Source organism: Bos javanicus, chromosome 11 (assembly GCF_032452875.1).
Source record: "Bos javanicus breed banteng chromosome 11, ARS-OSU_banteng_1.0, whole genome shotgun sequence".
In the NCBI taxonomy this organism is placed as follows: domain Eukaryota; kingdom Metazoa; phylum Chordata; class Mammalia; order Artiodactyla; family Bovidae; genus Bos; species Bos javanicus.
The window spans coordinates 103,551,446-103,572,921 of record NC_083878.1 but is presented as its reverse complement, the minus strand read 5'-3'; the positions used below and the strand labels follow the sequence as shown (position 1 = coordinate 103,572,921).

At 66.5% G+C, this 21,476-nt stretch overlaps 1 protein-coding gene across 6 annotated transcripts in view; it reads right to left on the bottom strand.

Annotated features, from left to right (window-relative positions):
• Nucleotides 1-1,514: 1,514 nt before the first annotated feature.
• Nucleotides 1,515-21,476, bottom strand: part of GPSM1 (G protein signaling modulator 1) — a 35,042-nt gene continuing 15,080 nt past the window's right edge. For 3 of the 6 annotated variants that reach the window (XM_061434064.1, XM_061434061.1, XM_061434066.1), the window contains exons 6-14: nt 21,120-21,235; nt 20,632-20,787; nt 19,485-19,593; nt 18,400-18,523; nt 12,488-12,558; nt 11,625-11,804; nt 4,451-4,607; nt 3,940-4,148; nt 1,515-2,953 (exon numbers count right to left, since the gene is read on the bottom strand). In XM_061434064.1, the coding sequence (XP_061290048.1) occupies nt 2,747-2,953; nt 3,940-4,148; nt 4,451-4,607; nt 11,625-11,804; nt 12,488-12,558; nt 18,400-18,523; nt 19,485-19,593; nt 20,632-20,787; nt 21,120-21,235 (1,329 nt within the window). In that variant the 3' untranslated portion in view covers nt 1,515-2,746. Of the gene's footprint in view, nt 3,482-3,939; nt 4,149-4,450; nt 4,608-11,624; nt 11,805-12,487; nt 12,559-16,741; nt 16,855-18,399; nt 18,524-19,484; nt 19,594-20,631; nt 20,788-21,119; nt 21,236-21,476 lie in introns of those variants that run through there. The other 3 variants (XM_061434062.1, XM_061434063.1, XM_061434065.1) reach the window with 3 other exon arrangements.

Below are 21,476 nucleotides of genomic sequence, written 5' to 3'. Positions count from 1 at the left end.
GGTGGCCGTCGGGTGCTGGGCAGGTGGGCCACGGCTCTGCGGGCTGCTGGAGCCTGGATGGGAGCGGCCAGCCCCTGCCTGGGAGCAGTCAAGATGGAGCCACAGCACCTGGTGGGCTGGCTGGTGCCCCCGAGGCTCGGCCGGGCACCATGCTGCTGGCGTCTGAGGCTCGGGTGCTCTGCTGAGTGGGCAGTCTGACCAGGCCCACCTGCCCGTCTGCCCACCATGCAGGTGGGCACTGGGGTGGCTGTACCAGGCTGGCACCACCTGGTGGTCTGGGGCCCTGTCTGGGGCGGGGCCTCCTGCTGGCGCACTCTGCCGTTGCTGCTGCCTGCACTGAGCGGGTGGCTGGGCAGGCCTGCTGCCGTGGCCACGCCCGTGGGGAGAGGGCTCCTCTCTCCGCGAGGCTGGGGTGCAAGACCGTCCTGTCCTAGCTCCCGCCTCCTGTGGTCCTGGCACCCACAGCTTCAGATGTGGCCAGAGGAATGGATGCTGTTCCAGGTCCCTGCCAGTGCCCCTCTGAGTGCCGGGCTCCAGTGCCCAGAGGTCTGGTGTTCCCCCCTCCCACGAAGCCTCCTGGACGCAGCCTGGGACCCCTCGGGCTCCCCCGCCCCCAGGGGATCCCATCGCTGGAGTGTTGTCAGGAGCACCGGGGCGGGGGATCCTCTGTGTTCCAGGGTGGGTCTGCCTTTCCCAGCTGGCACCTCTCGGGCAGAAGTCTCCTGTTGCTCCCCGGCCTCCTGCTCAACCGCCCCCCCAGGTTGGCCCTCGACCTTGGCCTGGTAGACAGACCCCTGCCCTGGCTCTGGGAACACTTTCTCCCTCTGAACGCCAGAGGAGCCCACACGGTTACCTCCCGGGCGTGGTCCCTGAGTGGACCGAGGTGGGGTCTCAGCTGGGGGAGTGGGCCCTAGTCAGCCTGGCCTGAGGCCTGGGTCCTGAAGGTTCCAGAATACCATGTCTGTAGCCAAGACTTAGGGCCCAGAGATGCAGGCAGGGCGCCAGGCAGGCCCCCGTTTCCATCTACCCTTGGTCAGCAACCCCTCCTGCATGCTGGGAGGTGGTGGGGCTCCCAGCAGGGCGCTGGGTCAAGGCCGGGGGTGCAACACACACCCAACCGCCTGCCGCACTGTGTCCCCAAGACCTCTCCCCGTCCCCCGGTGGCACAGAAGCCCCAGGGCTTCACCATGTGGACCCGCCAGACCATCCTGGTCAAAGTGGCCTGGAATGAAGCCTTCTGGGCAGGGCCCGGGCTGCCTCAGCCCAGGAGAGGCCGGAAACACCTGGGCTCCAACCCCAGCGTCCCCACAGGCCATGTGTCCCTGGGGCTGCTGCTTCACCCCCCTGAGCCCTGGCCCCCTCAGTGATGGGCACAGCAGGGACAGAACCCATGGCAGGGGTGGGTGGGAGGAGGGGCAGCCTGGGTGGGCCAGTTTGCTGACCCAGGTGAGGCCGCCACTGGGCCCCCAAGAGGACAAAGACCCTCGCCAGCTCCCATCCCAACACAGATGACATCCACTTGGCAGACTTTTATTTTTTCAGGAAAAACAAGAACAAGTGTACCTCTTGGGTTGGAAAGGACCCGTTAACATGGCAAACACACGTGTGAGCAATAAATACGCACCTACGTTCAGGCGTGAGGGTGGCCCAGCCCTGTCCTCTGACCCCACATCCGCCACCCCACCCTCGCTCTTGGAGGCCCCCTGAGCTCCCCAGGCTGTACAGAGCGGCAGGGGTGCAGTGGCCTCCTTGCACTCGCTGAGCAGGACCCTGGGGCTGGGTAGGGTGCCAGCCAAGAGAAGGAGCCGCCTCGTGCCCGCAATGGTCGCGGTCTCCCAGGGGGCCTGTCTTCTGCCCGATCCCTAGGGCGGCCCACCCCGCAGGAGAAGGGGGTGATGTCACTGGCCCTGCGAGGTGGGGTGGGGGCTAGTTGCTCCACCCGCCCTGCTGATGGCCGGTGGGGCGGACCTTTCCCAGCTGGTGTGCCCAGAACCAGGCCGGCTCAGTTCCTGGGCTCCTGGGCTTGGAGTTGAGGAATGTGGCAGGCCTCCCGGCCCCGCAGGCTCATGACGACATGCCTGGTGGGGCCCGGGGGCCTGTGTTGGAGGAGCACTGCCCTCTCAGGCTGCAGGCTTTCCGAGTCTGCCTGTGTCCTCCTCCTCCAGCCCCAGAAGGAAGCAGGGGACAGGGCCTGGGAGGGGAGCCCTCCCCAGCGGTGAGGCTGAACTGGGGTGAGCACGCCTGTGCTCAGCATACCAGGGACAGCTTCCAGAGAACAGAAATGCCTGTCACTGGTGGCCCCAGAGAGGAGGCTTCAGAGACGCCTCTGGGGGTTGGGGGGGTGGTGGGCAGCAGGGCTTCACATTTGGCCAGGCGGGGGGCAGGGAGAGAGTGGAGAGGATCCGGACAGCACCGGGGCTTTGGAGCCGACATGCTGAAGCCCGGCCCGGGGCAGGGCGAGGGCGAGGGCAGGGCTGCAGGAAGCCGCGTACCACGTGGGGCGAGCGCGGGATGGGAGCGAGCCCCGGCCCGAGCCCGCTGCCCTGGGTGGGGCCACAGAGGGGGCTGGGTGCCCGGCGTCCAGCGCAGTGGGCGGGGCCGCGTGGCTCAGAGCCTGCCCTCAGCCGCGGCCTCAGGAGGCTTCTGGGGGGGAAGGGGGTGTAGGCATCCTGGACGTTGGTGAGCACACCCCACCCCAACCCCGTCCAGGACTGAGGGGTGGGGGCCAGGCCTGGCTGTGGGCGCCTTAGCTGGCACCGGGCTGGCACTGCTGCCGGGACTCCGGGGGCCCGCCCACCTCCTGCTCCGGGCTCCCGGCAAGGTCCACCCGCTGTTCGTCCATCCGCTTGGCCTGGACCCTCTGGATGAGGCTGAAGAAGTCCTCATCGGGCATGGTGGGGCCGCGGGGCGGCACGTCCGGGGGCGGGCAGCGCTGGTCGTCGATTCTGGAGGACTGGGCAGATACACACGTGCAGGTTGGCACCTCGCGTTCCCGCCTTCGGGGCCCCGGCCCAGGGCTCAGGCACCTCAGGGACCGCTCCAGGCGGAGGCCACTGTCCAGTGGCAGTGCCCGCTCAAGCCTGAGAGCCACTCAGGCCACCTTGGGCCTCCCTGGGCATCAGCTCCCGGAGGCAGACCTGGGAGCCAGGACCCCAGAACGGCCTTGCAGGGAGCCACAGGGTGTGACCGGCCGGACACGGGGCGGTGCAGGCAGCCTCCCAGGTGTGCTCCTGGGGCCCCCAGGCCTGGGGTGTTCTCGAGCGGCAGGGACAGGGTAGGGCAGCGTGGAGCTCCCCAGGGCCCCGTGGAGTCAGGGGGCCCAGGGGGCCGTAGGGCTTCTCTGCAGGGTCTGGCGCAGAAGGGCTGGGAGCCGGCGCAGTCCCCGGAGCACACGTGCGTGTGGGCGGGGGGCTCGGGGGTTCTCGGAAGGGGCTGGTTTGGAGGCTCCGCGGACTCGCCCAGGGCGGTGCTGTCCTCTCCTCTGTGGGGATGAATGTCACACTGGAAACTTCCCAGCTTCCTGCATGGGTGGGTGTGGACGGGCGCTGCGGCTGCCCCCTCCCCAGCCACCTCCCCGGGGGTTCCCAAACCCCTGCCTGGACACATGGGTCAGACCCCTCGTGTCCTCCACACTCCAGGATACAGCCTGGCCCTCGGTTTTCTCCATCCAGAGGTGGACGGCTGGTGGGGTACCCCAGGCCATGACCCCGGGGGCCCGGTGATTCCCCCAGCTCACCTCCTGAGCTCGAGGGAGGGCCGGCCCGAGGTGCACAGGGCTGAGCAACCACGGGCACCTGGTAACACCAGCTGAGCCAGCCAGGGGGGGCTGGTCCCCCAAGACACCCTGAGAGAGAAGGACCAGGTCCCCAGCCAGGAGGGGGCCTGGACTAACCCGGCCAGGGGCGCAGATGGGGCGGGGGACCCGGGCTGCAGCCCCACCTGGCACTTGATGAGCATGTTGAAGAACTCATCCCCCGGCTCCTGGGGCTCCCCGTCACCACGCAGGTGGCCCAGGTTGTTGTGGGTGATGCGCAGGCCGGGCAGGCTGCCCACGCTGGCACGCTGGTCGTCCAGCCGGCGGCTCTGGGAGCTGGCGATGAGGTCAAAGAACTCCTCGGTCTGTGGGGAGGCTGTCAGCGAGGGCTGGGCTGCAGGGCGCCAGAGGTCAGGCCGGGGAGGCAGGGACCCCGCCCAGGGGCCCCCAAGAGCACCTCTGCCGACCCCAGACCCCGGCTGCTCTCAGTCAGCCCTGCAGGGGCCCCCACGGGGAGGGGGGAATGCAAAGAGCCCAGCCTCCCACGCCTGTTCCCTGCACGACCCGGCGTGTCCCGGGGGACGGGAGGGTGACAGGTTACCGAGGATTGGAGCCCAGGGCTCCCGGTGACGGGGGGCACTTTACAGCTGGCCCGCCCCACCCTCGGAGCCTGCAGCGGAGTGGGGGCCGACTCACCGACCCTCCCCTCCAGGGCTGGGGTGGCTGTGGCTTCGGCGGCCGCGGGCTGGCCGTCCTCCAGCGGGCAGCGCTGGTCGTCCATGCGGCTGCTCTGGAACTTGCTCAGCAGATCGAAGAAGCACTCCTCGTCGGGAGACGGGGCCCGGGGGATGCCCTGCGGGCCGGGCGGGCAGTCAGCTCTGGCTCCAGGCCAGCCACAAGGTGGTCCTGCTGTCCCGCGGGGACGCCCGGACACGGCCGGGAGGCTGCTCGGCTCGGACCAAGGTCCGGACCCTCCTCTCTCGCCTGCCCCGTGCCCCCAGCATTCTCCCCGACCTCTCCCCTCCCTCAGCCACCGCTCCGTCCGGGTCTCCTTCAGCCTCCCCAGACGCGACACTGGTGTGCCTCCCCGCACTGGCGGTCACCACCACCCGCCAGCAGCCTCCCTGTGCCCCGGGCCCCCCTGGGCACTCGTGTCTGCTTCCTGCAGTGAGCACCACCCGTGCCTGTATGCCTCTGGAGCCCTGGCACCCAGCCTGGCACTCACCACTGTCTGTTAAATGAACAGACGAGCAAGTGGGTGAGCGACTAGGCCCTCAGCAGGCAGGAGCCTTTACAGCCGCTCCACACACTCCAGATGCCAGGGCCCTGCCAGTGACCCAGGAGGTGCCAGCCCCAAAGGCAAGGAGCCCGCCCTGGGGGAGCTGAGGGCGTGTGTGTGCCACCCCAGCCTCACTCTGGACCCGTTTATAAAATCCCCGATCAGTGGGCAGGCCCGGAGGACAGCTCAGGTGGGGGCCGGGACCCTGGGCTGGGGCTGAGGTCAGGCTAGAGGTGTGGCGCCATCATCCCCGACCCCGTCCTCCGAGCACTGGCCAAGGGGTGCATGCAGCAGCCCGGGGTCTGCTCTGGGTCGCTGTGGCAGGGCGAGAGCCAGGACGCCAGGCTGGAGTCCTGGGGGAGATGCCCGCAGTGGGCATCAGTGTGCACTGGCGAGCACCAACACTGGGGTGAAAAGGCCCCCCCGGTGGGGTCGGGATGGGAGGGCCGGGGCCACGGTTCTGGGCTAGGGGGTGGGATGAGGTGGACAGGCATGAGACCAGGTCACTGAGGCAAGCTGAGTCCCACCTGGCAGGGGGTGCTGGGCAAGCCCACTTCCACTGGCCTCAGTTTACACCCTGTGGAGGGCATGTCGGAAATGCAGGACCCCCAGTGCTCTGGACAGCCTGTCGCCCGCCCCTCTCATTGGGAAGAGGCTCAGTCCTGGAGTACAGCCGGGACTGCTGAGACCCGGGCTCTGGCTGTAGGCCCATGTCGGCCTCCACTGGCCGACGTGAGCGCGGTGGGGCGGGGCAGGAGCCGAGCGGGTGGCTCTCGAGGAGACCCCGCTGAGGCTCAGGCTCTCAGATTACCCCCTTCCTTACCCCCTGCTTGATCAGGGCAGGCCCAGAGCCAAGTCTGGAGGTTACAGTTCGGAGTCCTGCCTTGCAAGGTTCTGCTCTCCTGTGGGTGCCCACGGAGCCTGGAGGGAAGGGACAGCCCACGCCAACCAGCCCAGAGGGGCCCTGGCTGGGGGACTTGCTTCACCTCGTCAGGGCCTTGGGGACCTGCAGAAAGCGGCTGGGGGCCGGGGGCCGAATGTGAACTGGAGGGGGTTCCGCACAGGGCTCTGCTTGCAGGCCAGTGGGGGCCCCGGGCTGATGGGTGAGGGTTGAGCACAGCCCCGCTCCACTTCAGGGGACAGCTGGTGCTCCGGGCCCCCAGCCCGCCTCTGGCCCCGGCTGGGGTCTCCCAGGTGAACCATGGGCCAGGCCCCTCCCAGGAGAGGGGTGACCCGGGGGGGTCCACGTCACTCGACATGTGTGCCCCAACACTCCTCCAACCTCCTGCGGGCTGAAGCTCAGACTCCAGGTAGGGCACCTGGAGTGGGCAGGTTGCTGAAGGCCCCTCCACTGTGGCCAGGGCTGGGCTGAGAGGGGCCCCCTCCCGGCTGTTCCATGGCGCCATCCCAAGCTGGGCTCCCCAGGCGCCGTGCCAGAGCCACCTCAGCCCAGAACCCGGGACCAGCCCGGGGCCTGGCAGCTGTCTCCCCCAAGAGCCTGGGAACACCTGTGAAGGGTGGGCGCCTCTCGAGCTGGACATTGCTGGACTGAGGCCACAGGCGGAGGGGGAGCCCGTACCCTTCTCCCGGGACAGGGCCCTGCACCCCAGCAGGACGCACCTGGGGACCTGGGCACCCCACGCTCCCCCGCCCTCTCCTTAGCCCCACTCGGTCTTTCTGTCCAGAAGTCAGGGCTCCTTGAGGCTCACTCCAGCCCCTCCTGCAGAAGCATCAGCCCACCTTCTCCCTGGGAGGAAGGAGCTGGCCCTGGTGGCGCGAACCCTCCCCACCCCCAGCCCGGGTAGCCCCCTCCAGCTGCCACCTGCCCAGGACAGAGGGCGGGGGCCAAATGCCCTGGACTTGCCCCACGGTGCCGGCCCCCCGGGGAACTGCACTGGCTGACCATCCACCCGCCCTGGCCCCCAGGCGGGAACGCTTGGCCACCTGAGTCCGGTTCCCACAGGCCACGAGCCTCCACCACGCTGGGGACCCCACACTCACGTGGATCCACAGCCGCTCCAGCGGCGGCCAGGTGGATGGGGCGCGGGACCACGTGGAGCCTGGGCAGGAAGCCAGGGTCCCTGCTGGGCAGCCCTGCCCGCAATGCCCAGCGCTGCCTCACCGCCCAGACCCACCCAGCACTGTCAGCCTGATGCTTAAATAGGCCCCAGGGCGAGGGCACCTCCCCGTCCCCGCCCACCCCCGCTGCACGCACACACAGACACAGACACTCTCTCCATAAAAATTCAGAGATGGGGCTCAAGCGCGCGCACACACACACACACGCACACTCTCTGTAAACACTCAGAGATGGGGCATGCGCGCGTGCAAACACACACACACGCACACTCTCTGTAAACACTCAGAGATGGATCTTGAGCATGTGCACACACACACACGCACACACATGCACACTCTCTGTAACCACTCAGAGATGGGGCATGGGCGCATGCACACACACACACACATGCACACTTTCTGTGAACACTCGGATCACGTGCGCGCGCACACACACTCTGTAAACACTCAGAGATGGATCACGTGTGCGTGCACACACACACACGCACACTCTCTGTAAACACTCAGAAATGGATCTTGTGCATGTGCGCACACACACACACACACATGCACACTCTCTGTAAACACTCAGAGATGGGGCATGGGCGCGTGCACACACACACACACTTTCTGTAAACACTCAGAGATGGATCGCGTGCACACACACACACACACACACACACATGCACTTTCTGTAAACACTCAGAGATGGGGCATGTGCGTGTGCACAGACACACATGCACACTCTCTGTAAACAGAGATGGATCACGTGCATGTGCACACACACACGCACACTCTCTGTAAACAGATGGATCGCGTGCGCACACACACACACGCACACCTTCTGTAAACACTCAGAGATGGATCGTGGGCATGTGTGCAGACACACACACACACACACTTTCTGTAAACACTCAGAGATGGGGCATGGGCGCGTGCACACACACACACACGCACACTTTCTGTAAACACTCAGAGATGGATCGCGTGCACACACACACACACACACTTTCTGTAAACACTCAGAGATGGATCCCGTGCACACACACACACACACGCACAGTTTCTGTAAACACTCAGCGATGGGGCATGGGCGCGTGCACACACACACACACACACACGCACACTTTCTGTAAACACTCAGAGACGGATCCCGTGCACACACACACACACGCACACTTTCTGTAAACACTCAGAGATGGATTGCGTGCACACACACACACACACGCACAGTTTCTGTAAACACTCAGCGATGGATCCCATGCACACACACACACACGCACACTTTCTGTAAACAGAGATGGATCATGTGGACACACACACACACACGCACACTTTCTGTAAACACTCAGAGGTGGATCCCGTGCACACACACACACATGCACACTCTCTGTAAACAGAGATGAATCACGTGCGCGCGCGCACACACACACACTCTTTCTGTAAACACTCAGAGATGGGTCACGTGCATGTGCACACACACACACACACACACATGCACACTTTCTATAAACACTCAGATGGGGCATGCGCGTGTGCACAAACACACACACACGCACACTCTCTGTAAACACTCAGAGATGGATCACGTGCGTGCACACACACACACGCACACTTTCTGTAAACACTCAGAGATGGATCGTGTGCACGTGCGCACACACACACACGCACACTCTCTGTAAACACTCAGAGATGGATCATGTGCGTGCACACACACACATGCACACTTTCTGTAAATACTCAGAAATGGATCGTGTGCATGTGCGCACACATACACACACACACTCTCTGTAAACACTCAGATGGATCGCGTGTGCACACACACACACGCACACTTTCTGTAAACACTCAGAAATGGATTGTGAGCACACACACACACACACTCTCTGTAAACACTCAGAGATGGAGCGCGTGCATGTGCGCACACACACACACGTGCACACTGTAAACACTCAGAGATGGGGCATGCACGCACACACACACACACACACTCTGTAAACACTCAGAAATGGACCACACGCACGTGCACACACACGCACACACACACTGTCAACAGAGTTGGATCGCGCGCACACACACACACATGCACTCTCTGTAAACACTCAGAGATGGATTGCGAGCATGCATACACACACACACATACTCTCTGTAAACACTCAGAGTTGGATCGCGCGCGCACACACACACACACACACACACATACTCTCTGTAAACACTCAGAGATGGATCTCCCTGAGCTTGGAGCCTCGGGCGGTCACTGCAGCGGGGTAGGGGTGGGACCTGTCTGGGGAGCACCTTCCCATGGACAGCAGCCCCTGCTTCCTGCCTGAGCTGGCCCAGCGTGGGGAGGAGACAGAGGGTGGGGTCCTTCCCTGTCCTGGGCTTTGGGGGCCCCCTGCACAGTCGCCTCCCAATGCAGCAGACCCCTCGACCTCTGCCTGGCCTCAGACTAAGACCCCTCAGCCAGAGCAGACTCCTGGGCCTCCAGCTGCCCCAGGAAGCGTCCCTTTCTGCTTTTGGAGGACTCTGGGGTCAGTGTCCGCCTGGCCTGGGGTTGACCACCCAAGCTCTCTTGGGGAGGCAGCTGCGAGCCCCGCAGGAGAGGCGAGGATGGGATGGGCACACCAGAGCGCCTTCCTGGGCCCCTCTGTCCAGCCCCCTCCACCGAGGGCTCAGAGCTGCTGCGGGGACTGGCCCTCCGAGGCTGCCTCTTTTCAGGTGCCTGCTGGACACGAGGCTCAGCCTATCGGGGTCCAGGCCTCCAGCCCAAGAAGCCAGGCTCTGAACTCCGAGTCATGGGATCTTTCTTCAGGGGCACCGACTCGGCCTGCAGCCCCACCTTCTCCTCTACAGGGCCCCGCCTAGGGGTGTTAGGGGCCGATCCTGAGAAACCCCAGCCCACCATTCCCCGCTGGAAGCCCTCAAGCCATCTCCTTCCCTCCCAGGGGCTCAGGTCCCCTCCAGGGCTGCGGTGAACGGGCGCCCGTGACACCCTGCCCCTCGGCGACCACCTGTCTGGCAGAAGGGATCCCCGGACTGCAGGCGTGCGGAGCGGCTGGACCAGTGGACAGGCAGGTCGGCTGGGCTGTGTCTGGGCGGCCTGTGCCCACCTCCTCAGATCCTGCCTTCAGGGCCCGAGGCTCAGGGGCCCCACAAGGGAGGGTCGGGTTTACGGCTTTGGCTCAGGTGCCTCCTGGGGACGCCTTCCAAAACTGCCCTTGTGCAGGGAGGCAGGTGTGGCTGAGGGTTCGCGAGAGTCAGACTAGTCTCTGCACTTCCTGCTGCAGGGGCGGGGGTGCTGCTAAGCAGCTGGGGTGCAGGCTCTGCCCCCCCACTCAGCCCCCGTCTCACAGCACGGACAACCATCAGCTGGCACGTACAGTCCTGGGTGAAGCCAGGCAGTGGGGCAATGAGCAGAGGCCAGGCCTTCCTGCTCCTGAGCCCACTGTGGCTCCCCGGCACCCTGGCCAAGTCCTGCCCTGCCCAGCTCTCTCTGGCTGGGCCACTCCAAGATGCCCCCAACCTTCAGGGCTGACACGGCCCTGCTCCCAAACCCCTGTCCCAGGACAAATACTCAGTCCTCTCAGACCACCTAGTCAGACCCCGAAGTCGCTGCTGCGCTGGGGACAACATCCTTGCACAGCCTGGGCCCCAGGGGCCGAGGGGAGGGCCAGGGCCGGCCCCTTTCCCATGGGCAGCATCAGCAGCAAGCAGGCCCTCTCATCTGGGGCCCAATGGAGCCCCAAGCAGGAGTCCCAGCACCTTCCCCAGCCCCACACCCTTCCCTCATCCCACTCCACGGACACAAACTCTGGCCATCCGCCAGCCGTCCAGTGGAGCTGGGGTGAGGTAGGGTCAGCGGAGGCCACCCCAGGCTCGTGGGAAGATGGGTGCAAAGCATCTAAGAATACCCAACACAGCACCCACGGCCTGCGGAGGCTGGGAGGTGCTGACTAAGCCCCTGAAAGAACTATTTTTAGACTAATTCTCAGAGATTTGGACCCAGAGGTTCTGCAAGGGGGGAGGGCTCCAGGCTGACCTCTGAACCCGCACGCATCGGGGCATGTGCCCCTCTGTGCCCCCTGCACCTTGACCAGACCCTGAGGCCCTGGAGAGGCCAGCTAGGCGCCTGGGCACAGTGGAACGCCTGCTCAGCAGCAAGAAGCCCGCCCCTCCCCCTGCGCCCCCGTCTGCCTGCCTCCCCCATCACCCGGCCCGTCCATTCATCTCTGCACACTGTGTCCCCAGGACGGGGCTGCTGACTAGGCCTGAGGACCTGAGTGGCACCCTGAGCTGTCCTGCAGACCCCTCCTGGGCTGCCTGCAGTCCCTGCAGTGAGGCCTCCTTCCGGCCAGTGAGTCAACACTGCACTGAATGCCCTGGCCTTTCAGCAGGACCTGTGTCCACCAGGAGCCAGGGGTCAGCAAAGACCCACGACCTCAGCCCCTGGAGAGACCCCGGCCTGGCCTCCAGGCGGGCGGGGCAGGGTGGGCGGTGGAGCCCCCCACCAGCGCCCGGGGAGGGGTCACCTACCGTGCGAGGCAGCTGCACCCGGACGTCTGCGCTGTCCAGCGGGGAATGGCTGCCCTCCCGCGGCCTCCTCTCAGCCGCGTCGGGCCCTTCTTGGTACTTCCTGCTCCTCACGGGGAGAGGGAGCAAGTCCCTGCTGGGCCCCCGCCAGTCCCCCGCGTGGTGGCTGTCTCCATTTTGCTCCTGAGGGGGGAAGGCTGGGCATGGCCAGTGGTTCGAAGCAGCACTCCCCAGCACGGGATGCAGAGGGTCGCCGACCCAGGCGGAGACACTCAGGTGCCCGAGGGAAGATAACACGAGGGGCCTGGGTGGCCAGCAGGCAGGGAGAGGCAGGGCGGTGCTGCAGGAGCTCAGATTCCCCCCTCAAACGTCCACCTTCCCAGGCTGAATGCTGGGTGACCGTGGGCGGCCCTGAGCCTTGTCTGCAATGGAGACCAGCGTCCAGTACACTGTGGGAACCAGAGGCTCCGAGACAGCAGGCCATGGCTCCAGGGCCACACAGCACCCTCCCCTGGGGGGGTCCAGAGCGCCAGGGCCCACTGTTCCACCCGAGCAGACAGGGATGGGGGCTGGCCAGGCCGCGGGGGTTCTGCCACATTTAAGGACCGTGGCTTGACCCTGGGGGGTGTCGAGCCTTGCTGGCCGGACCAAGGGGAGGGTGAAGGGAGCCCATGGAAGCCATGGGGCCCCCAGGGGCCTCTCTGGGCAGGGGGGGCCCGTGCAGGGTCCTGAGCCGCAGAGGGCACATCGGTCTCCCTTGGCGAGGACCAGATGCGGGCATGAGTCCCAGCGAGTGTTTATAAGCTCAACACACACCCCCAGGCTGGTCACGCCCTGTCCCTCAGCGACCACAGGTCCCTACTCACCCGCTCCAGGGGTAGTCTCAGCAGGTCCCAGGTCTCCGCGCTCAGCCTCTGCGTCCTCTTGGGTCTGGCCCCTGCAAGAGAGCAGGCCCGGTCAGCTGGCAGCACGTCCAGGCTTCGAGATCAGCCAGTCTGGGGGCCAGGGACCACCAGCTCCCACCTCCTAACCCACGTGGGGGCCAGCGCAATGTCCACACAACCTCTGTGCCCCGCCTGGACAAGTACCCGGGTGTCCAGAGGGCGCTGACCGCACAGGGGCCAGGCAGAGTCTGGCTCGCCGGCCCAACCCACGCTCCAGTTTCCCACCGAGTTCTGGGCCTGGCTCTTCCCCACCGGCCTTTGCGTCCGCTGTTCCCTCCCCAGGACGCCCTTCCTGCGTCTGCACAGCCGTGGGCCTCAGCCTCCGCTCTGTGGCTCCCGCATCCTGCACCCTGCCCACACGGCAGAAAGCCCAGGTCCTCCCGGGGGGGCCGAGCAAGCACGCCTCTGAGGGCCCGGCTGGACAAGCCCAGGAAGTGCAGGGCGAGGGGCAAGCAAGGCCTCGGGTGGTGGTGGACACTCTGGGGGTCCCGTCTCTGGCCTTGGACCTGTTAACACCCTGTGGAGCTGGGCGCCCTCCTCCCCCTCCACGGTCAGACGGGCGGGCCAGCATGTTGCCCACCCCCCGTGCAGGGGAGCCGTCTCAGATGCCCACTGAGCCGCAGTCATGAACGTGGTGGGCTGCCCTCCGAGCCCCACAGCACCCGGCTCCCTGTGAGGCTGAGCTGCCCTGCGGACACCTGTGGCGAGGCGAGGGGAGCTAGACTCAGAGGCCGCGCCGTCCAGCCCCTCGTCGCGGCCAGGCGTGCACGCCACGGCTCATGGCCACAGAGGGCAGGGCGGGAGCCCCCAGCCTGGCACCCCCGCCCCCAAGCCTGGGCCTGGCTCCCGCAATCGCACCCACCGTGGGGGACACGGTACGCAGAGGGGAGCCGATTCTGGCGGCCAGTCATCCAGACCAGTCCAGACTGAACAAACGGAACGTCCGGAGCCTCACGAGGATGGGGCAGGCGTCCCAAAGCAGCTGGAGGCGGCGGCTGGACTGCCGTGCCCTCCTCCCCGCCCTGGCCCCCAGGGCTGGAAGAAGCTACCCCCATGCCCCACCCTCCGCTCCCCAAAGGCCGAGTAACATGCCGGCCAGGCTGGGGACACCAGGGGTCCTTGGAGGAGCATCTGTGGCCACCGTCCCAGAGCTGGGGAGGGAGTGGCTGCCGCAGCCCAACCAGCCGTGCCAAGGTGTCCGCAGGCCTAGGACCAGGCCGGCTGCCAGCCCCCAGCCCTGCTGCCCAGCCCCCACGGTCAGGCCAGGCCTGCTGCTGCCCCCATGGAAAACGGCAGCCGGCCGGTGGGCCTCTGCCAGGCCCCGAGCCAGAGGGGCATAGCCTCGGCCCACGGCTGAAGGAGAGGAGCAGAAAGAGGGGACCCCGGCTGCCCATCACGCCCACACAGGGAGTGAACAGAGCCAGAGGGACCCCTGTCCCATGGCGCCTACTCACCCCAGCCGGCAGAGCCTCCTCTCAGCTGCCCTCACCCGACCCCCTCGAGGCCCCACGAGGCTTCCCCAACCTGGACGCCGGGCCCCAGCCCCGCACGGCTGCTCCTGTCCTGCCCTGGCCCCCACCACCAACGGCCCCTCTGAGCCGCGCCCGGCTCCGGGGCGGGCCCCTCCATGGCCCATGTGGACGACAGGCGGAGGGCCCTCCGGCTGGGCCGGGCTAAATGCACCCTCTGTCTGCACAGTGCATTCTGAACCCGGCACTTCCAACGGTCCTAGGGCTGAGCCGGCCCTGACTGGGGACATTCAGGCGCCGCTGGCTGCCTTCCTGCCCTGCCCACCCAGGGGTCGGGCCTGGAAACTTCCTGAGGACCGCCCACCACCACCCAGTCCGAGCCCCTCACCCTCGTTTCTGTCCCTACTGGGCATCTCGACACACCTTGTTCCAACTCGCGGGTCTTTTAGCTGCCCAGCCCAGGGATCCTGCTCCGTCCTTGCGTCCACTCCCCGCTCCTGGCGGCTCCACCTTCGGAGTCCGCCCGGAACCGCCCTCCCAGCCCTGCCCCATGGTCCCTCCTCCATGCCAGGGCCCGAGAGGTGCCCGAGTTCTGGGCTGGGTCTTCCTGCTTGTGGGACCCTGCGGGACACCCCAGCTATGGGGGTGGGACTCATACACGGTCCACAAGGCCCCCGCCCCCTCCCCTGCCGCGGGGCCTTTGCACGGCTGTTCCCTCACCCAGGCTGTGGTTCCTCCCTGAGCTCCAGGCACCCTCCCTGCCCTCCTTCACGTCTTCACTTAAATGTTGTGTACAGATTGAAAGCCTGGGTCCCCCAGATTTCATATGCTGAAACCCCAGACTCCTAGCCAATGGTCCAGGGGGTGGGGCCTGGGAGGTGATGAGGGTGACTGAGGCTCACAGAAGACAGAGAGGCCCTCGGGGGGCACACCCCCTCCACACTCTCAGCCCCACCCCTACCCGTCTGCAATGCAGGACAAGGCCCCCCACAGGACCCCACCACATGGACGCCCTGCTGCTGGACGCCCAACCCCCAGAACCCTGAGAAGTAAGTGTCCGCCAGCAGGCCACCCTGTCTGTAGGCTTTCTTACGAGGCTCGAGCTGGCCGTGACAGCGGCCTCTGCGTGGCTCACCTACTGCTGTGTTTACGGCTACCCCCGCCCCACCCCAGATCCCTAGCCAGCCCCAAAGCACCTGTAACATGACTGGCTTTCTGCACGCGTCACTTTTTATCGCCGCTGCAGCCCTCAGACTCGGAGAGAACCCGGCACATAGTAGGTACTTTAAGAATGGAACAGGTAGCAAGCATTCACTGAGCGCCTACTGTGTGGGGCCGTGGGCAGCTTCACGCGCTATCCCCTCTGGGCCGTCCCCAGCAAAGAAGGTCCCGGCCATGGACCAGGACGTGGACACGTGGGCTCAAAACAAGGCAACAGCCTGGAGAAGGCCACAGAGCCCCAGGACGGGGAGCCAGAGCCAGGATGGGCCGTCAGGCCACAGGCGGGCCTGCATGGGGCAGTTGATAGGGCAGGAGGGCCAGGCTGAGAGGAGCCAGAGAGGAGACAGACATGGGGACAGGTGGGCACCCGTGGCCCCACGGCCCTGGTCTGTCCATCACGGGAGCCTGGGTGGGCTGCAGGCCACTAGCTGAACGCACAGACGGACAGAGAGCTGGTCTTCAGCCTCCCAGGACGTGAGTCATGCCCTTGTCCCCACCCAGCCACCTTCCCGGGATGACCAGCCGGCCTGCTTCTCAGACGTGGACACGGTGGCTCAGCGAGGTTACCTGGTCAGCCGGGGCCAGAGCCCGCAGCCTAAGCACTCACTCAGACATGACACCGACATACACCCCCACCTCCAGAAATGGCTAGGCGTGGTGTCCAGGGACTCCAGGGGTTCTGGGGCCAGGGCACCCCGAGCAGGGCCCAGAGGGTGAAGGGACTGTGCTGGGCACAAGCTGGGGCAGCGGGGCGGATGGGCGTCCCGCAGAGGGCGCGGGCGGGCAGCCCCCCAGGGCTCGGGACTGACTCCCTCATCCTGTGCACCAACCATGCCGCCAGGGGTGCAGGAAACTGTCTGGCACGCCCCGCCCCCCGGGCGCCCTACTGGAATGGGCAGGGGTGGGCACACCAGGCACCTGGGGAGGACAGACCCTGACCAGGGGCACCGGCGGCAAGGAGGTGGCCCCGCCCACCCAGACTGGCTCTGGGACCTCTTTGCTGGGGTGGGGGCAGCGAGGGCTGTGAGGGTCACGTGCACTGAACCCAGCTGACCCTGGGTCCTGCAGCTGCACAGTGCCCCGGTCTTCATCAAGGCAGGGAGGAAAGGCCCTGAGGCCTGGCCCCCAGCCGGCCAGTGACCACCAGGCCCGGCACCACCACGGGCCTCGCCGGTGTCACGAGGCCATGCCCACCACAAGGGCTGTGGCCGGTCCCCCCGACCCTCCTCCTGGGAGGACGCCCCTCCACCAGGGCTGGTTACACCTCCCCTCACTACCAAGCTCTGGGTTTGCAGCTGTACCCCCCCAACACTCCCCATGCCCAAGACAGTTCCCAGAAGACAGTCTCCCAGCTTTCCGGAAACTGGGCCAGACCACCGCCGGTGCTCAGCATGCCCCGGAATGAACCGGTGAATGAATAAATGAACAAACGATGCCACTCCTGCAGACAGCGCTGCCACGGCCCCCGCACCCCCGCCAGGCTCACCGGACCCGGGGTATCCTCCGGGGCTGCCTAGACTCAGGGTGCTGGCCTGCCTCCAGCAGCGGCATCCCCGGGCCCCCAGATCTGCCTCTGCAGGCCTGGGCCCTGCTGCCGTCCTCCCGAGAGGACAGCCTCATCCAGCGTCTGCTGGCAGCCGGGCGCTGGCGGCCTTGGGGGAGGAGGCTTCCGGGGGCCCTGGCGGGGAAGGATCTGGCCCTGGGCTATGCAGAAGAGCAGGCGCGGGGAGGACAGAGGCCGCCTTGTTCCCGCCCCACCCCGCGGCCCCCTCTCCTCTGCCCGCCTGGAGGAGAAGGAAAACACCAGGAGAGCAGACGGCCGCTGGGCCATGCCTCCGGGGGAGTCCTTCCAGATGCTGGGCCTGGCCCTGCCCCCACCCGCTGCTGGGGTTCCCAGAGGGCGGTCCCATAGAGCAGGCATGCCAGGGGGCTCTGGACAGAGCTGCCACTCTCCGGAGACCTCGCCTGCGGAGAAGATGTCAGCGTGCACAGGTTGGGATGGGGTGGGGAGCGAGAGGAAGGGGGGGCCGTACTGCATCCCACCCTCAGGGGCCACAGTGCCCCCAGAATGAGGGCGGCGGAGGGTCCCAGAGCCTCTGCTGCCTCCCTTCCATCGCAGAGGGTGACGCGTGCCCCCGGCTTCCAGACTGGCCACTGTCACAAACCCGCCAGTGTTACAGCCCAGAGCCCCAGAGACCCGACACGGCAGCCAGACGGGCCAGGGGGCTTTGGAGGCCGGGGCAGGCGGGCCCCCAGGAAGCCCAGCCATGAGGGACTCGGGGCTGGACTCCCCGGAAAGTTGAGAGCCATGGGTGCGGGACTCCGTGAGCTGGACGGGAGAGGACGGCTAACTGCCTGTCCAGCTCCCGCCCCACACCCCCTGCAGTGTGAGAGGAGCATGGGGCCACCCCTCCCCCTGCCTCTCCCCTCCCCCCTCCCCTTCCTGATCCCCCGTCCTCTGCCCCCCAACACACACTTTCTAATCTATCTACCTGGAGAAGTGTCACTGACCCACACGGGGCGAGCCCACCAGTGAGATTACAGGCTCTACGGCGATCAGCCAGCTTCAGCTGATTGGCACCCTGCCTCTGGCCGGTTGAGCCCCCCTCCCTCCTTCCAGCAGCCCCGACCCCGCTGTCCCTACAAGAAGCCCTCCCCCAGGCCCAGCCCCCCTCCCTGTCCTCATACCTGCCCTGGTGATAAACCTGGGGGGCTCACTCAGGGTGACCCCAGGCCCTCGCTGCCCCAGAGGCAGAAAGGACCAGCCCCGGGCCCCCTTGCCCCGCAGGGACCCTGTCAGTCTGTCACCACTTTCCATCTCTGGATCCACCTTGCCCCCAGCACCCCATCATTTCACCCACCCCCAACTGTGAGCTCCAGAACAGGCAGGTTCCGTCAAAGGCTGACGCCCCCTGGGCACAGGGGCTCAACACCTTCTGAGGGACCCCGTCCCTAACCTGGCAGCTCCGTTAAACGTTCTGCAGTCTGGGGGTAGACCCCACCGAGCCCCCCAGCATGAGCCAGTGCCTACCGACTGCTGGTGGCCAGCCCGCCAATCCCTGCCCTCCCAGGCCCCCACACCTGAGCTGAGGTCAGAGCCTGGGGCAGGAGGCATGGGACCTCCCACTCTGGCCCGTAACTCACCTTGGGCCTCATAGCCGGCCAGGTCTGGCTTCTCTGCGGCCGCCGGGCTGGCCAGCCGGCCCAGAGCCAGCTGCAGCTGCGCCACGTTCATGCGGGCCGTGAGCTCCCCGCTGCGGTCCCCGATCTGCAGCCAGGGGGGCCGGGTCAGTGGGCCCCCATGGGACCGCCACCACCCCAGGGCTCCAAAGGCACCGGGCCCCCCGCACCCAGAGGCTTGGTCTCCCGGGGTACGTACAGGAGCCTTCCCGTGAGCTGGTGGCCTTTCTCAGCCCCGCATCCCCGAGAGCCCTGGCGAGCACCCTCGTGGCAGGGAGGCCTCGTGCTTACCCGGAAGCAGGACACAGGAAGGCTGCCCGAGTGCAGCTCCAGGGCCCCCCCAGCAAGGCCCTCCCCTGACCTGAGCTCCCCTGCCCGCCCCCCACCTCCTGGGCACGAGGGCCTTGCTCGCCCCTGGACACAGGGCGGTGGTGGGTTTGGGCAGCACTGGGGAGGGAGGGGACCTGGCTCTGCGCCTGGGGCTGCTTCCCAGGGGAGGGGTGGGGGCCGAGGAGCGGGAGGGGTGAGGCGAGGAGGGGCCGGCCGGGAGCCAGGGCTCACCCGTGCCCACCGACCCAGGGGCGACCCTGGTCACAGTGGGAGGGCCTGGGTGGACAGGCTCACTTCCCTAGGAAGGTGCCTGGTTGAGCGGTCCCAGGGAAAGACCCTCCCCACAGGGTGGCCGCGCCTTCACGCCCGGGACTGCCCCTGGCAGGTGACTTCCACTCGGCTGTTGGGCGCAGGAATGCCACGGCCCAGCCTGGCGCAGCTCCATCAGGGACAGGAGCAGCGGAGAGTGGCTTTCCAAAGGCAACACTAACACTCGGAGGGGCGAGAACGGGCCCCCGCTGCCCCCTCCTGACCGTCTGGCTGCAGGAAAGGAGGGGCCACCAGGCCCCTCACGGGGTGCCGGGGCCCCTTCACAGGAGATGGCGACCGCCAGGAAAAAGTTCAGGGCACACAGAGGCAATGTCAGGAGCGGCTGGGGGAGGGCTTCAACGCTGGCGAAGGGCAGACTCAGGGCTGAGGGCAGGGCAGGCCCGGCTCACCTCCTGGGAGATCTCCAGGTGCTTCTTGGCAAAGGTCAGGGCCTGGGCCGGGCTCCCCATGGATACGTAGGCGTTCCCCAGGCTCCAGCATGCCCGGCCCTCGCCCACTCTGCCAGGGAGGGAAACTGAGTCCATGTCTGCCCACCAGGCCCGCCAGCCTGCCCACTCAGTCCCACCGTCCTGAGCCCCCAGCCTCCAGGTGGTCAGGGTCCCCACCTTGGGAGGTGGTGAAGGATGGGGAGGGTCGGTGGTCCAGGTGTGGCCTTGACCACCCCCTCGTGGCCGGTGAGGCTCTCACCCTGGTGGCAGCAGTGACTTCATTCCCTTGGCTCAATCGTGTCCGATTCTCGACCCCATGGACTGTAACCTAACATGCTCCTCCATCCATGTGATTTTCCAGGCAAGAATACTGGAGTAGATTGCCATTTCCTTCTCCAGAGATCTTCCCAACCCAGGGATTGAACCCGGGTCTCCCTCATTGTAGGCAGACGCTTTACCATCTGAGCCACCAGGAAAGTCCTTGTTAATTTTTAAATTGAGGTAAAAGTAATATAACCTCAACCCCCGTAAAGTGCACGATTCAGTGGCTCCACGTACATTCACAACCTACAGCCCTTGCCTCAGACTACCTCCAAGACATCATCACCCAAAAGTAAAACCAGAGCCCCTTGTGAAGCCTCCTAGCAGGGCAGCTTTTCGGAAGACCCTTCCTCTCCTCCAGCCACGAGGGGCTCTGGCCTGTGGACTCTGAGCTTTCTTGCTGTAGCCACTACCCCCAAGACCTGCACGCACGGCTGTGAGCTTAGGGGTCTTGTCAGTCGGTCTGTGTCTCCGCAAAGACTGACGCGCACACAGATGTGGAAAGAGGGAGGCTGGAGGGGGGCGGGTATTGTTCAAGGGGGCAGCGGGCTGCGGACTGGGGCCCAGCCAGCCCAGCACCCAGGGGTCTCCCCACTCCCTCCCGGTGGGCAGTGCGGCTGACCTATGGAAGAAGACTGAGCTCCGGGGGGGGTCTCCTGGTGGTCAGAGGCAGAGCGGGGCTCAGACCCAGACCAGCGAGCCGCCAGGCTGCTGTGGTCAGCCTGGGGCCCGAGGGGGCAGTCGGAGCCCTCCGTGGGCCTGCGCCGCCTGCGTCCCCGCTGCACACCTGTCAGCCAGCTCCTGGGCGATGAGCAGGTGCCGGAGGTGGTACTCGGCTGCACGCTCGTAGTCCTGCAGCAGCGTGTACGTGTTGCCCAGGCTGTAGCAGGCCTGCGCCTCCACCGCCTGGTCCTTGAGCTGCCGGGACAGCTGCAGCGTCTTCCTGGGGGGGTGGGGCAGCAGGGGTCACCCAGGAACGGAGGGGGGTTCAGGATTCCCCTCCGTCGGGGGCCGGGGCATTGCTCGCGCTCCCCAAGCCCCCTTCCAAGGGGTAGACAGGGGTGGGGGATGCGGATCCAGCCCCAGGACCCCACGAGGGCATCTCTCTGCCCCGCTGTCGGGTAACACAGAGCACTGCCCCCTCAACCCACGGCCCCGGGGAGGCCGGGCGGGCAGGCCTTGTGGGGGGCGCCTCCCTGGCCTGGTGTCCACGTGCCCTCGCCCGTGCCCTCCCCGGCCCACCCGCTCCCCAGCCGGGCGGTGGCGGCTGCCTACTTGTAGTACTCAGCGGCCACGTCAAAGCGCCCCAGAAAGATGTGCGCGTTGCCCAGGTTGCTGTAGGCTCTCCTCTCTGCCGCTTTGTCTCCAAATTCCTTAGCGATGGCCAGGCGCTGAGGACGCAGATGCAAGGCCTGGGGTGGTCACGGGGCAGCCCGGCACCCGCCGCCGGTGGCAGGGCTGCACACCCGCCCGGCACAGCCAGCCCGACGTCCACGTGCCCAGGGGGCAGCCCAGGAGCCCCGGCACCCAGCCCAGGCAGAGCAAGGAGCTGGGGGCAGCCCTGCCACCCTGCCCAGGAGCCCCGGTACCCAGCCCAGGCGGAGCCAGGGGCTGGGGGCAGCCTGCCGCCCC